We start from the raw sequence: 15,371 nt of genomic DNA on the forward strand, positions 1-15,371 counted from the left end.
AGTGGCAGAGACCATATAGAGAGCTGAAGGGGCCTGAGGATGAAAACTGGTGGAGAATATTATGACAAAATGGTTTTTCATCACAAGATGCTAAGAGTAAAACTACTCCCAAGGACGGGCACTTGAAAGCTCTCCCTTGCTTGGAATTTATTTTTACATTGCAAAAGAGTCCTTTTTAAAATGGTTTTAATGGTCTGAGCTAGCATTGACAAAAATTGATCTTTCAAAATGTCAAACATAATTTTAAAAGACCAATATCAATGCGACATTTTTGCAGCTATTAAAACAAAAATGCTAAATCTCTCCAGATTTTATTTTCTGACTGGTAATGACAATTAAAAAAATCATTATTTTGTCCTAATCTGGGGGTGGGGAAAATGTTGTGGGGAGCTTCCTGCTTAATCAGGATCATCTACATAAATGATTGCTGATGCTTCAATTTCTAATCTGATGGATAGATTTGAGAGATTCTCCTGCTTTTTACTTTAGGGGCTCTCAGGGATGTGGCCATGGCCAAAGGAGCTGGGGGTGGGCTACCTACCCTAAGAACCCTCTGATGCCCTGCAGATTACCCTGCAGGTTGGTTTTTTTGAGAAGTTTGCTCAATTGCTTTGTCAGGAGCTGATGCCCTGAAGTCATGAGGCCACCCAGCTCCTCTCCAGCACTCACTGGTGGGAGATTCTCTGCTGCTCATCCGTAGAGCAGATTTTCTGATAGTGCACAGCATTGGTAACCTTCCAGATTGTCTCTTTATGCCCAAATATGCTTTCTTTCAAACCACATCTAGCTGCTGATTTACCAGCAAATGCTGTTCATTATCTTCTCTGTCAAACATCATCTCCTGATATCAAACATACAGGGGGAGGGAACTGCACATAATTTACAAACCTACTAATGCATTTCCCATCACACTCCTCTCCATTGCCATGGCCACAAAAAGATGGAATCAGCCAAGATGAAAGCATTTTCAGGGCTGAAGTTTAATGGCTAAAATAATTGCAGAAACATACACATCTCCAAAACAAACCACTTCCAGAATGAGTAATGCGTGGAGCATCCTCTCATCTACTACTTCACATCAGCACAGGCTCCCCTGTGAGCAAAACACACCCAATATAGGGTAGGGTGTTTTGATCACAGCAATTCTCTGAGGCTGGGCCAGCTCTACTCTGCTGCAAACAAACCACAGGGATGATCCTGAGTTCAAGAGACGAGGATGCTGCTCCTCTGACCTCTCTGAAATCCACCTTCAGAAGGAGACCACTATGATTCCTATGTAGGCATTTTATTTGTCATGTTCCTGCTTGGGCAGCATCAAACCCTCCCTTTAGAATAGCAGATACCTGGCAGAAAAGCTCCCCACTTCTACAAGAGTCATTTGATGCTGATTTACAAACCCTGATTCCCATCCTCAGACAGCTGCAACCAGTCTGGTCAGTTCAGCCCTCCTTGGGCACCTGCCCAAACATTGAACCATTAAAACAAGACCCTTCCTTATAAACTGAGGTGAATTCTATCTTGGTATTAATAGAAAACTACAATATTTTTCTTTTTCAGGCACGTGTAAGTAAGTTGGAAAGATCAACTTATTGAACATCTGGATAATATGAGTCACTGCATTTTTATGCAATTAGTTCCCCTTCTCAATTTGAGCCATCAGATTTAAGGTCACTGACTATGTGACCTGTTTACTTTAACTGAAAACCACATTTATTTTTCTAGATAGGCATTGAGAACAGAAAGCATTTAAAGTGCAAAAAATGAATAGCTTGAATAAAACATGATTGTACTGACATGTACTCTATTTAATGAGGATTTCTTAAACAAAGTCCTCAGAATTTTTTTAGAAAACTGGAATAACAGAACAACAAAGAAAGGAAAATATTTAGCCTAAAAATTAGAAGAAAAATGGTGAGGTTACCATGACAAAAGAATAAACTGCCTCACTGCTTTGGCTCTGCTACTACAGGCTCCTAGATGCTTTAATATGCAGTTCTGGGAAGAATAACACACAGATCCATCCTGCCTGCATGTGACACCTTGCTGGCCTTATCCATGGCCCTCTCAGCCTGCAGTGAACGGACAAGAGCCCAACCCTCAGCACCTGATGTGATTATTTACAGCCAGCCCAGCGATGCTCACAAGTGTCTAACAAGAACAGTCCTCCCCTTCAAAGAGCCACCTTCTGCCACCTTCCTGGGTACTAATTAGTGCAGAGCTCAAGGAAATAGACATGATTCGTGATGCAGAACAGCAAACGCCCACCTTTTGGTCCCTGTGCACACATTTCTGTATTTTTGGAAGTATTACATCCTCTGCAAATACAAACGGCACGATCTTGACACTGTTCCAGATGAGATGTACTATAAAAGCTCCAGATACATCACAATTTAAATTATACTTTACAGAGCATGTAACAGCCTCTCTGCTGTTTACACTGAGAACTTCCTATTTTAAGAATATTTCAGAATACAAGAGACTGTATTTGGTTTTCTGACAGTCACAGTCCTTTGCATTCAAGCTGCCTTCTTCTTATGCCCAGTTAAGAAAAGTAACTGATGCAGGGTGAAACATCCCACAAACTCACTCATGCTCTGGCAAATGTGTTGAAGACAATATTTAAGCAAGAAATGGAGCCAAAGAGGCTCACAGGAATGAATTCTGCTATTTAAAAAAAGTCATACTAGGCCTAGGAAGAAGGAGTTAACAAAATCTCTCTTTAAAATGCTAATAACAGACAATGGTCTGTGGATAAGTTAATTAGTGGAGCCAGCTTGTGTTTAATTATTTCACTTGACCTGGTGCAGATTTAGTCAATAATCCCTTTAGAGAGGGGAAGGGGCTGTTGGAAAGGATGTGATGTACCAAAAGAAAAACTTTAAATCTGCCTGAGCTGAGCAGGTAGTCTTCTATCTGAAATTGGAATGATACACTCTTCTCCGCTGTAAGACAAGCTCAAATGGAAAAAGAAATGCAGGTCTGAACCAGAGAGATTATGCTAAGGACCTGGTGAGCTTTCCACTCCGATACTTAACTTATTTTTCCTCCTCCCTATTCAGCTGGGATTTTACTACTGAATAATGTATAAACCAACCCACTGTAGTCAGAGGTGGGATTTCATGAGCAACTTGAAACAAGTGCAACCAGACTGTACCAGAACTCTCTGAACATATTAAAATGTGTGTGAAGAAAGAAAAGGATCTATAGACTATTAGTATATGTGGAATTTTCTTATAGGAGAGGCTCTGAAGATTTCCATATTTAAAAGAAGGAAACTGATTAGGTGGGGTGTCAGTATTCTTGCTTGGACTCTATAATCGGATCCAATTAAACTCAAAGCTTTGTTTTATCTGAATAGTTCAACCCCAAATCATGCAGCTTTTCAATTTGGTAATATCTCTTCAATAGCTCACCCAAATATGAATAAAAAGCCATTACAGTTCCACATGTGAGTCAGTACAACCTCCTCCAGAGGCTCCAGCATCTAAATGCTGGAGATACTGAAAGCAAGCCAGGTGAATGAAGAGAGTCTAAGCCAAATGGGAGAAAAAATTTAAAAACCAAACTGAGAGCTACTCTGGCAGGCAGTAAATAGTGTCATAGGCACTGCCTGAGTGGGAGGAAACTCTTCATTTCAGCCAAAGGGCAGGACTCACTCTTGGTGGAATCAGCTCCACGGGAGATGTGAACTGGCTGGAGGTTTCCATGTACAGCCCAGTTCTGAGGCTGGAGCATCCTGCTGTGCACATCTTCAGGAAGGACACACAGGGCACTGGGACCAGGGCTGAAAACCTACCCAGAAGACCAATAAAAAAGTCCTGCTGCTCTGTTTGATCCTCTTTATTAAAAATGCAATCTGATGGGGAATGAAAGGCCTTAGGACAGGGCAGAGCCAAGATGAGTGCAAGCAGGTCACACAGCCAGGCTGGGCTCACACAAACTCACAGCCAAACTGGGACAACATATTTCAGTTTGAACAGCCAGGTGATCTCCAGCCTGTTACACTTGTGTCCTGATATCCTCCTGGACTACCTTTTTGGGAGATAAATACCATGGTTGTTTTGCTGTCTGCTCATAGGACTCCCACAGGTTTCAAGCTATTTACCAGCCTCTTTCTTTGGAAAGCTCTTTTATTCTTTAAAAGTGCCTCCCATCATATCCACTTTTTTTTTTTCCCTTACTCATGCTATTTTCTTCCAAGGCCATGGCTCAGAGCCCTTCCTCTATCAGTTTTACTAGTCTATCTAGCTATCAGGCTTTTTTAAAGGAAAAGTAATCAAAAAACCCTTTCCTTTAGAGCTCCAACACAGGAGCTCTAAACCTGATTGCCAGCTTCTTGTTTAGAGAGTTGCAGCAATCAGGCAGAAGAGCAAAAGGCACAGATCCTTGCAGAAACACCCACCAGAAAGACACACAGGCACTGCCATTTGAGGAGCTCAGATGGGGAGATATATTCCTCCTGGGAATTGTGACAAAGCTTCAGAACCACTGGCATTGTTTCCTTCTTAATTACAACAAATGGTGTGATTTCTGTGACATGGATTTGCTCACATCTTTCCCACCCTGACACAAAGGCTATGAGGGAACCCTACAGCAGTGCTGTGGAGCAGATTTGAGCCCTCCCCCTCTGCTAACTTCTGGTATCCCAAATTACTGCAAGTGGCCTTCCACTGAGTGCACAACACACTTCCAAAGCACTAAAGAGGGTTAATAAAATGAATCTTCTTCATTGATGAGTGGTAGTGCTCCTCACTATAATTTGCTGAGAAAGGTCATCTTTGTCTGTAATGAGAAAATGAAATGCACTGGAATGATGGAGCAAACTCAAATCAGTCCTATGTACAATGTAGAAACATAAACCAGAATCCAGCATAAATCTGCTGGCTAAATTCAGCTTATGGCTAATCAGCTCTTCCTTTGACAGGATATGCTGCTGTGGAAATGGGATAATTTTATAACTGAATAATTTAACCAGTTTTATCTTTAAGTAATGATTTCAGGCACATTAATACATAAAGCTTCAGTATTTACATTTTAGTTACACGGCCCTGAAAAATTACAAGGTATCAGGGATAACATAGTATTCACGAGAAATGATGTGCATAGAGTGGATTTCATCCCTCAGAGTGACTCTGTGCTCCACAAATCCCTGGGATGGCACGTGGCTGCCAGGCAGACAGCGAGGGCAGAGCCTGCTGTGTGACAGCACAGGGCAAACTGCTCCTCAGGGGCACAGGGGAACTGTTTGCCAACGTGGCAGAAACACAGTAGGGCCAAGGCTGGAAGGGACAAGTAAAACACAGTCTGACAGAGGATGCTGAAGTATTTTACCTGCTTATCCCTGCTAAGACTGTGGTAGTTTATGTCTGGCTTGAAGACATGTTCCACAAGGACTCCCAGTCACTGCTTGAATGCTGTGAGAAGTGGAAAAGCCACTTAACCCTGGAAGTCTGTTACAGTCCTTCATCATCCCAGTCACTTGGGGAGCCTGCAAGTCTGGAAGCTAAATACAAGGACTAGTGGTCTAAATTCATAGAAATGGATGTGCTTCGCTGGCAAAATAATTACTAATCCCTCACCCTGGTTCTTCTCCTGTGAGTTCAGCTGTGGAGGCATTTTCCTTCATGTTTTGATGCAGTGATATGGGAAGTTCATCTTGAAAAGCAAGATACTCGTGGCTAAACTAAACTTGTTTTAGTTCTTCTCTGGAAAAAGCAGTGAAAAGAACATGAAAAGCAGAACCCCTCTCACTTTAAAGAACTCCTGTAATAGATACAAATAGCAAGCAGGGTGGATGCTGGATTGTGCATGTCAGAAGGTGACATGCTTGTAGCAATTCTGCATTACTCCTCTCTGCTCCTCGAAGAAGGCTAATCTGACTGAGGAAAATGGGAACAGGAGCTCTCAGGCTGCAGTCAAGCCACTCAGATGTCACCTTCCCTCATTATTTGTATTCTGTCAGTACACACACACAAGTGACAATCTGCCCAGGTAAAGTCATCCATCACTGGTGTGGTGTGGGATCCTTCAGCCTCACGCTGCAGCAGATGTTCCTCCAGCCCTGCTCAGAGGAGCAGAGGCAGCTTTGCAGAACATCACATTGATATGCAGTGAGGGAAATAATTAGCATGGGCCATGGTAATTTAGAAGAGAATAAATTCCTTTTGCTGTATTCCAGGGGTGGATGAAGGATTGAAAGCTGCTGGGCTCCACTGTCAGGGGGAAGTTTCCTGGTACAGAAGGCCAGGCTCAGCCTGAGCTACCTGCTGGCTACCCTTGCATGATTGTCTGGCTGGAAGGACAAACCCAGACTGAACCCACTGTATTTGGGTAATCTCACACTAGGGGATGTCTGTCTGTGGGAATATTTCACAGCAGACTCAATGGCTAAAGTCATTCCCGTACCAGGGCAATGCCTTGTTTACTCCCAGCCAGCATTTGAATCAACAAGGAGGTTTTGAAAAGCTATTGCAATGACCTGGAGATAAATGTACCCAAAATAGTTATTGCAGATAGTAAAAAACCATCCCAGCTTAGTGTTTGGAGTAGTGTATAAGTGTATAGGGGTTTTTTTTGTTGTTGTTGTTTTTTGTTTTTTTTAACATAACATTTCAAATTCCACACTATCAGAAATGTCTAGCTGCACTGAACCCAGAGTTTTGGAAAAGAAATCAACTGTCTCTGCTAATAAGAAGAACTTCCCCTCTTCCCCACAAAAAATTCTGCCATTTCATTCATAAATAAAATAAACCTCTAACTCAGTTGTTGGCAGGCTCTCCCTTTTATCTTTCACTCACTTGAGAAAGACCAGCAACATCACGTTTTCAGAAAGCCAAGTGCAGTAATCATAGAATCGGATTTCATGTATTTTTAAAAGCATTTGCAGCAGCAGAGATCCAATCACTTTTAAAAGAAACACAAACATACAGAAATTTGGAAAAAGCAACTCAGTGCTCCTGACTTCCTTCATTTCTCCAGCACTAGATGAATGTGCTGGGAAGGGACTCTTTTCTAAGGGACATCTCAAAAAGTTAGCAACATTATGCTACAAGCACCGCAGTGCTGAAATACTTATTATCTCAAATAAACCTGGATGACATTTGAGATGTCTCAACATTTATTGGCCTGCCAGCAGAGCCTGGGATCAATCACCTCCTTTTCTCTCATTCTGGCTTTTTTTTTCCCTCCTGCTTGCTCAAAGTCCGTGTTCATAAAATATTTAGGGGAAGCTCTTCAGAGGATGATATTGCCTATACTATAGCCCCAGTGCCAGTTTACTGTGCTACTGAGACAGATATTCTGCCACCAGAGAAATCAAAATTGGTCATGGGGTTGAGTTACTGCACCAGGGGCACCATCAGACTGACAGGCTGGGCTTGATCCCACCTGGGACACTGGGCTGAGTGGGAGGAATAAAGTAACACATGGAACAGAGCTGGTAGCTTTTGCAAGGTTATACAGAAAAATGTTACTTTTCAGAATGGAAAACAAAAGTATGACTGTTCTGCTTGTGTCTGAGAATCACCTGACCCTTTCTTACCTCTTTGCAATTTTCTTCTCAGTGGGAAAAAAAAAACCCCAGATTAATGAAATGTGGAATTCAGATGTGCTGCTAAATGAAGCCATCAGTCTGGCAGCATCTCTTGCAGTACCACCCACTTCTGCAGCAGCCTGCCATAAATTAAATCAGCTCCCATGGTCCCTTCCTACCCCTGAACTTTGCCACAACCTGCTCATCTCATGCATTCACAGCCTTCCCTATAATCCACACATTCTGTGCTCCCACCATCACATGATTTCCCCCTCCTAATTTCATTAAATCAGCTGCAGATTTCCGGTGCTACTCTGAAGTTTTCCTGCAGCAGGTATCTGCTTTTAACCTTCTCATCAAAACCTGGCAGCCTGAATGTTCTTCTGAACCTCTCATGACCCTAAATCCCTATTATTTCCCCTCTTAGTTCAAGGGATAGGTTTTCCTTTGTTCCACCCTTGGTATTTCTCACCCTCAGGCATCCGAGCTGTTGCCAAACTGTCTTCTTTTAATAATTTTTAGGAAGTGCAGTCCAATTAACTTTATCTTCCTTGGGGATCCATTCAATTAAGTGCAGTCATAATGAGTGAGTGGACACAGAGCATTGTCACCATATTTACATCCAGATTAATAGGAACCAGGTAAGATAACTTTAAAGCCATCAATATTTTAATACTTTGGCTCTTGATTGTGCTATCTTCAGTATCAGACACATTTAGGAGAGGCCAGTGCAATTTGACAGGCTGAGTTTTTAATTTCCTCATTGGTTTGTGGAAGTGGGGGTTTAGAAACAGCTGCAAAAATGGGGGTTTAGAAACAGGAGCAAAGACTTGGTCTTTAAACAGGTTTCTCACAGGTCAAACAAAACACTTGTCCTGACAAAAAATAAACTAAAACTTCATCCAGTTAATTCTTTCATGGATTGAAGGTAATTTAGGAAAGCAGCAAAGAACCAATATTTAAGTGGAGATGCTGAGAACATCAGGAAATCTCATTTAATGAGCATGCAACAGAAATGCTGAGCTAGGAGCACCAGTTCTGAAGTGACTTTTCTCCCTTTTGAAAGACAAATGCTGGATCTGGAGCATGGACCTGTCTTAGATATGGAACAGCTCTGGAAGTTATTTTTATGCCTGCTTTGCATTGCAGAAGCAAGGGAGAATGGTCCAATGGAGACTGAAAACCTCATTCTGTATCACCACAGCTTAACTTAATCATGTCTCAGGCACTGATAAATGTGTCAATAAGCATTTGGAGAAATAACTGGTATCCAGGGAATTTATCTTAGTTATATGAGTTTCAGATGAATAGGTCAGATTTGTTAACATTTTAATTTATACAAATCTGCATTCCAAATATTGCTCTTCGTCTCCTTTTCCTAATGACAAAGAAATGTCAGTAGCAACCCCAAATTCACTCCTCTAATAGCTTCCTCAAGTTTTCAGGAAAAACAAACAAAAACAAAACACCAGTCTATGGTACAGTAATGGGGGTGTTTAAACACAATTTTCAACTTAGATACAATATAACTTTATGTTAATAAAGCAGAAAGTTTTGCCAATTCCAGATGTAAGCCTGAAAGCAGGAGAGAGAGCTGGGAATAAGCATGCCCCGTAGCTTCAGGGCAGCCCCAGGATTATGCCCAGAGCTGGTTGTTCTGCCTTGATCCAAGAGTCCCTTGCCCAACCTTGTAGTCAGCTTGGGACACTCAGCACCAGATTTCCACACACTATGTGCCAGCTGTGATTTCCTGTGCACAAGGGAACTCACACGAAGCACATGGTTCCCCTGCAAGTTTTTAAAATAATTTAGATGCAATGAGAGAAATGCTAAAAAAGATTCTGCCTTATCCTTTCCCCCTAATTATCACCTGCCTCTTTTCTGAGCTGATCTGTTGACATTAAAACCTCTTTCCCACCAAGTTATCCCAAACTGTGTTTCTGAAATTAATATAAACTGACGACCTTTCTCTGCCCATAAAGCCCAGCATTAAAATGCTGGCCCCCACTGATGTCAGGGGGGCAGTAACAGTTCTTTCATTTCCATAAAACCAGCATTTTCCTGCCAGAATTCCAATTTCTTCTCTGAGTACTCTGCTACCATCCCCTTGGGGGCTGCCAGCAGTATCTCCAGCATTTGTTTCTCCTCTGCCACTGCAAGCCTGCCGCAGGCTCCAGCACGGCCTGGGATAATCTACCTGCTTAAGATTCAGCCAACTTCCCAGCTCTTGGAATAAAAGGAGTACAGAAAGGTCAAATCTGCCCTAGGTTGTGCTTGCAGAGTCTGCCACGTCAGGTGGGAAGGAGCAGGTGCTGGAGCTCCTCCTGCTCCCCCCACTCTGCTTCCTGTCTCCACACCTGGAAAGCTCTCTGCTCTCCTGACCTTCTCCTTGGAAAGCTGTTCCACACAGCTCACCCTGAAACGGTGCTGAGGGCAAGCCTTGTGCTGCTCCCAGCCAGCACTCCCATCCCATCCCATCCCATCCCATCCCATCCCATCCCATCCCATCCCATCCCATCCCATCCCATCCCATCCCATCCCGAGTGTCCCGGGATGCCCCTGGGCTGCACACGTGCTGCTGAGCTGCTGCTGGGGTTTTTATCTGCTCTCAGCAGCTGTCTTTGGGACCCTCCCCGAGCTGCTCTGAAGCAGAAAAGCAGCCCCACACATGGCAATTCCCTGTCAGGGAAGGTTTCCTGACTGGAGCCTGGCACAGCATCAGCAGCAGGGCCAAAAGGGTGCTGCTGGCCTGAGGGGCACGGGAAAAATCTCCAAGGTGCTGGAGGCTTCACCTCTCAGAATTCCTAGGCCCATATTTGGGGACTCCTGCTTGCTCTGCCCCTGCCATTGCCACAGGGGAGGAAAGGAGAGAAAGAACAAAAGCAGTTTCTGGTGCCTTCTCACAGAAATGCAGCACATTTGGCTCTCCCAAACTGGACTGTCCCTTTGGATGTGTTGTGAAAATAAACATCTGAGCCTCAGACTAAGCGAGTCCATCCTTCTGTACTCTCTGTGGCCCATGTTCCCATCACTTAGTCCACAGAGCTCCCCCAGTTGCATTCAGCTGCACTCCATCACCTGCACAGTCCACTGGGGAATAAAATCAGAACTGAAGTTCTGGGGTTCTCTCCCTTTACACCCCCTGAGCCCATCCCCTCGTTCCCCACTCACTCCATCCCACCACTGACACTGCATCCATTTCTATTTAATGTGTGAGGTATAAATGCTTTGTCCTTGAGCTACACCCACAACCAGAGCAGGCAAAGCTCTGAGAATCACATTATATAGTTTACACTGGCTGAGTACTTTTTGTCAGTAAAAGTAAAATTTCTGCTGCATTTGGAAAAGCTGCACATTGTAAAATGCCAGAAAGAAGAGGCACTAAAGGCAGAACATCACACCAACCCCAAATCACTGGAAGACATTTTACTAGTTTGGAAATGACACAAGGACATGAAGTATGGTGAGTGCAGGCTGTGCTCCTTTTCCAGGGATAACATGCAAAGGACTAAGAAAGAGAGGTCTAGAAAGGGCTATAGATGTCTTGCACTTTATTTCCCCCCAACAGAAGGGAGGAAAAATGACCATTTATTCATCCCCCTAAACCTCCTGGAGTATTTTCTATATCTTTGAGTTGTACAAACTTAGAAAAGGAAAATATCAGCTGCTGGAGTTTGAAGATTCTCTCAGGGTTTCATTGACTGATATGGATTAAGACAAAAATATCACATCAAAGCCACGATGCCCCACAGTCGCCGCAGAAGCAAAGACTGTGATCTCCACACCTCAACTCAGCTTTTAGAGGCTTGGGATTAAAGACAGTGTTTGGGCTTTTCACATCAGCAACCACCAACAAACCCTTGGTGAGACGGTTTCAAACTCACCTCCCTGTCGAGCCCAGCGGCCACGGTGACGATGTCCCCTGTCTCGCTGTTGATGGTGAACATGTTCTGCGAGGGGCTCTGCGGGGTCTGCGTGACGATGCGGTACCTCACCATCCCGTTGGCCGTGGTGCCGTCGTCCGCGTCGTTCGCCGTCACCGTCATCACGTAGGTCCCTGGCAAGGGGGCAAGAGGAACTATCAGTGCCACCCCACTGCAGAGCAGACTGCGGTCCCAGTGACCCGGGGTCATGCATTTTGTTCAGAAATGCTATGGAAAAACATCTCGCTTCAATCCAGCCAGGCAAGGCGAGGATCATGGAAATAGCAACACTGCTGGGATAGATGATCTGGAAGGATGCTGATTACACGTAACTGGTAGATAGAGAGAAGTCATGTGAGGGTATCTATGATTAACTTCTAATTCTTTCAGTGATTGCAAGTTTTAGGGCAGCATTTTTTGTCCTGCAATTTCACAGATTTTCACAGGAGATTTTTTTTCATCCAATCACTGCATTCACATGCATTCAGAAGCAGAATTTAATAGTGGAAAGCCCATCAGACTTCCCAGTAGCTTCAGAAGTTCATCATCAACATGCCCATGTCCTGTTCAGGAAGCAACTGCCTGCTGCTTCCAGTTCTTGGAGAAACATCCACCTTTCTTGTCCCTCCAGGATTAAAAAATCCATTTCTGCAGAGCAATACAACAGCTGCTGCCCAGCAGGACAGAAAATCAATGATTTGGTGTGTGTGGCCAGTGATGTATCGAATTGTTGGTTTGTTTCTTGCTAATCATCAGTGTCTTCATTTGCCTTGCAAAAAACAATCCCCACATTCTCGATACTGTCGGAGTGCACTGATGCACTGACAGGCTCATTAGCACTGGAGTTTGGCAGCAGGGTGTTCTGCTAAAGTGGGAAATTATCATTATGAGCGTAAAAGATGTTACTTGATTGGATGGACTCCTGCAGCTGCATGGTCCTGTGACCCCCCCAGAGCTCGTAGGGCCTGGCTTTACACTTCTTGTATTGGTGGGAGGAATGAGCAGAAGGGCAGGCACGCACTGCTCACACACAGCAATCTGCAACAGTGGATGGATATAATGATATGAGACCTGAGAAGAGGAGTGGGAGGCAAAGAGAGACAGCAAAACCAGACATAACCTCATTTTGTGATCACCAAACCCAGCAGCATCCATGAAAAGAGGGAAGGTGCTGCTCAAACACTGAGAATTTGGGAAGTCTGAGCACATGGACCAACTTATGAGCCTGCTATGCTGGAGAGATGCAAAGTGGTCCCAGCAAGAACCACACAAAAAGAACTGAGTTGTTCTGCTCTCTAGGTTAGGTGAGCCATGCACAAACGTGAGGACATGTGGCTGCAATAGCATCATGCTGTTTCTCCTCTGGCACACCCAGGTCCCCAGCCTGGTCACACTGGGAGCTACCACACTGCCAGTTCAGGAAGACCAGAGAGCAGGAGAACTTGTATCTGTTTGCAAAAGACTTGAAAAACACCCCATGCTCTAAATGGCTGCAGCATTTTGTACCTTAGCCAAGCGTCTTTAAGCCACTCAGAACGTAGGAGATCCCCCCCAGTACCTTTCCCAACTCTGGGAAACCAGTGTTTCTCAGTATTAGCAGAAGTTTATAAGAAATTTGTATGTTTGCACTTGTGGGAGGTGCTTTGCTGATCTTCAATCTGCTTCAATCAAGCTCTTTTTGTTCTCAATGGTGATACATATATTCCTGTGAGTTTTCTTTGTTCAATAAGAGTTATAGATTAAAAAAAAAAAGAATGTGTAAAGCAAATTTTAATGATGAATACATTCCTGTTTTTCTGCAATAATCCTGATTCACATTTGTGAAATGAAAACAAACTATTCAACAACTTTAACATTCTCCTGATCAATAAACTTCAGAAGACGGAAGGAACACTGAATTGAAACAAGGCTGTGCAAGCAACAAATTTTCTCTATTTTCTCTACAAGCATTCATTTTTTGCTCTTTTTCAAAACCAGTTATCACGAGACAGCTGATACAAATAATGAAACCAACCCTTAGATAACTACAGGGAAAATGTACAGGAGAAATTTAAATAGGAAATATGCTGAATGAGATGTTTGATTTGGAATTTATGTTATCTTAATGCATTCAATACTGAAAATATCTCTGAACAGAATGTCAGAACCTGGGGCTAATGAAAACAGAAGTGGAAGATGAAAACAGAATCTATTTTAGGACACGTGCAGTCTTAGGATGTATTCCAAAAAACAGGTGGTGTTTCATGGTGCACTTCTAGCTCAAAAAACAGCTCTGAAAGTCATTTGGACTTTCAGGTTCAGACAAGGGCACCCCACAATTGTGGTTCCTCCTCATGCGGGATGTCTCAGACTGTACTGAGACTGTAGATTCTGGAATTATCCAGCACGTGTGTGAAATGGTGGGTTCCCGGCTTGGCAGGAGAACCTGACAGGCTGCAACTCTGGTGGGAGGGGGTGGGGGACAGCAGCTGTACTGTGGATGGAGAGCACAGAAGGTCTCCTTCACTCTTTCTCTGACCTTTTTCCTTCTTTCCTGTGGTGTAGCACTGGACTGAGCACATCTGCTCTAGAGAAAAAGGACTATTTCAACAGCATTTGACCTGCATCTCTATAAAGGGAGATGGGGCTGGACAAATGTCTCTAAAGTCATGAACTGAGCACCAGGCAGCTGTATTTCAAGAAGCAATCTGCTCCCTATCTCCTATCTTTAATTTCCATTATGAAACCCAACCACAGAGAAAATAAAGAGAGGAACTTGGCATTAATTACGGTCTTGTAACTTAATAAACGCCCTCTGCAAAGGGCCCTGTGTGGCTGCAGCACATGACGGAGCTGCAGCAGCCTCTTCCTTCCTGCCTCTCCCTGGGGCTGTCTGTCTGACCACAGTCTGCTGGAAACTGGCTGCAAATTGCTTCTCCCTCTCCACAGTCTGGACAGTGGCTGGTATCTCCTCTCCCTTTCCTGTGTACACACTTTCCCCACCTGGCAGCATCGACCGACAGCATCTCCTGTTCTCCATGCTGAGGGCATCATCCCCAGGGATGGCTCCCGAGGGATCAGCTGGTGTAACCTGCACCACTGCCCATGTTCCACTTGGTTTGCTTTGCATTTAGCCTGTCTTTAAGGAAGATTTATCCTCCAGATACCTGTATGCTGCAGTGAATGACACAAACACAGATCTGTGCACAAGAGTACTCAACAGAGCGATGTGTATATACACAGATAAAGTGTCTGACATCCTCTGGGTGTTGTATAAACTCTTGCTCTGTACTCAGATGGTTGGTGATAATTTACCTGCAATAAAGTAAATAATGTCATGCTTCTATGTCCTTTACATGGAGATACATCTTCATGTATTTTATATTAATATAAAGGCAATATATCCCTGTATCCAGCCCCTAATGCTACAGAAATTAGGCAAATATACAGTGGCAGAGAGCACAGCTCTCACACACTCGAGGATTGAGGCTGCTATTGTTTGGTTTTAAGTGACAAAATACTGACTGCCTAATCTGGCTCACAGGATGTGTGTCTTTTGTGGAAGTCAAAGTATTAACCACACCATATTTACAGCCCTATATCCTACCCAAACAGAGGCTAGGAGCAATTACTGCAGACCAGAAACACTGAGAAAACTCCTCCAAGTCACACACAAGACCCCCAATCTGTACTCTGTCAATTTTGCATCAGATCCTGCTGGTGGTGATGAAGCTCCAAGAGTAGGTTAAACAAGTGTAAACAGGGCAAGAGGGACTCTGTGCTTTCAGAGCCTGAGAAAAGCATTACCTTAATTTTTCTGCTCTGCAGGGCTTGCTCTCAAGCACACTGACAACATTAAATGAATGCATAAAGTGCCCAAACTCAGAAATTTGCCCCAGTCTGGGCAGTGTATCACAGGATGATACCCAGTGCCGATA

At 43.8% G+C, this 15,371-nt stretch overlaps 1 protein-coding gene across 4 annotated transcripts in view; it reads right to left on the minus strand.

Annotated features, from left to right (window-relative positions):
- CDH4 (cadherin 4) overlaps nt 1-15,371 on the minus strand; it is a 415,526-nt gene that overhangs the window by 64,001 nt on the left and 336,154 nt on the right. For all 4 annotated transcript variants that reach the window (XR_005982316.2, XM_030289048.4, XM_072917016.1 and 1 more), the window contains one exon: nt 11,416-11,588. Coding sequence is in view for 3 of the 4 variants with exons in the window: in XM_030289048.4 (XP_030144908.2) it covers nt 11,416-11,588 (173 nt within the window). In the remaining variant the exon portion in view is untranslated. The remainder of the gene's footprint in view (nt 1-11,415; nt 11,589-15,371) is intronic.

The sequence above is a fragment of the Taeniopygia guttata genome, chromosome 20 (assembly GCF_048771995.1).
Source record: "Taeniopygia guttata chromosome 20, bTaeGut7.mat, whole genome shotgun sequence".
NCBI classification, from domain to species: Eukaryota; Metazoa; Chordata; class Aves; order Passeriformes; family Estrildidae; genus Taeniopygia; species Taeniopygia guttata.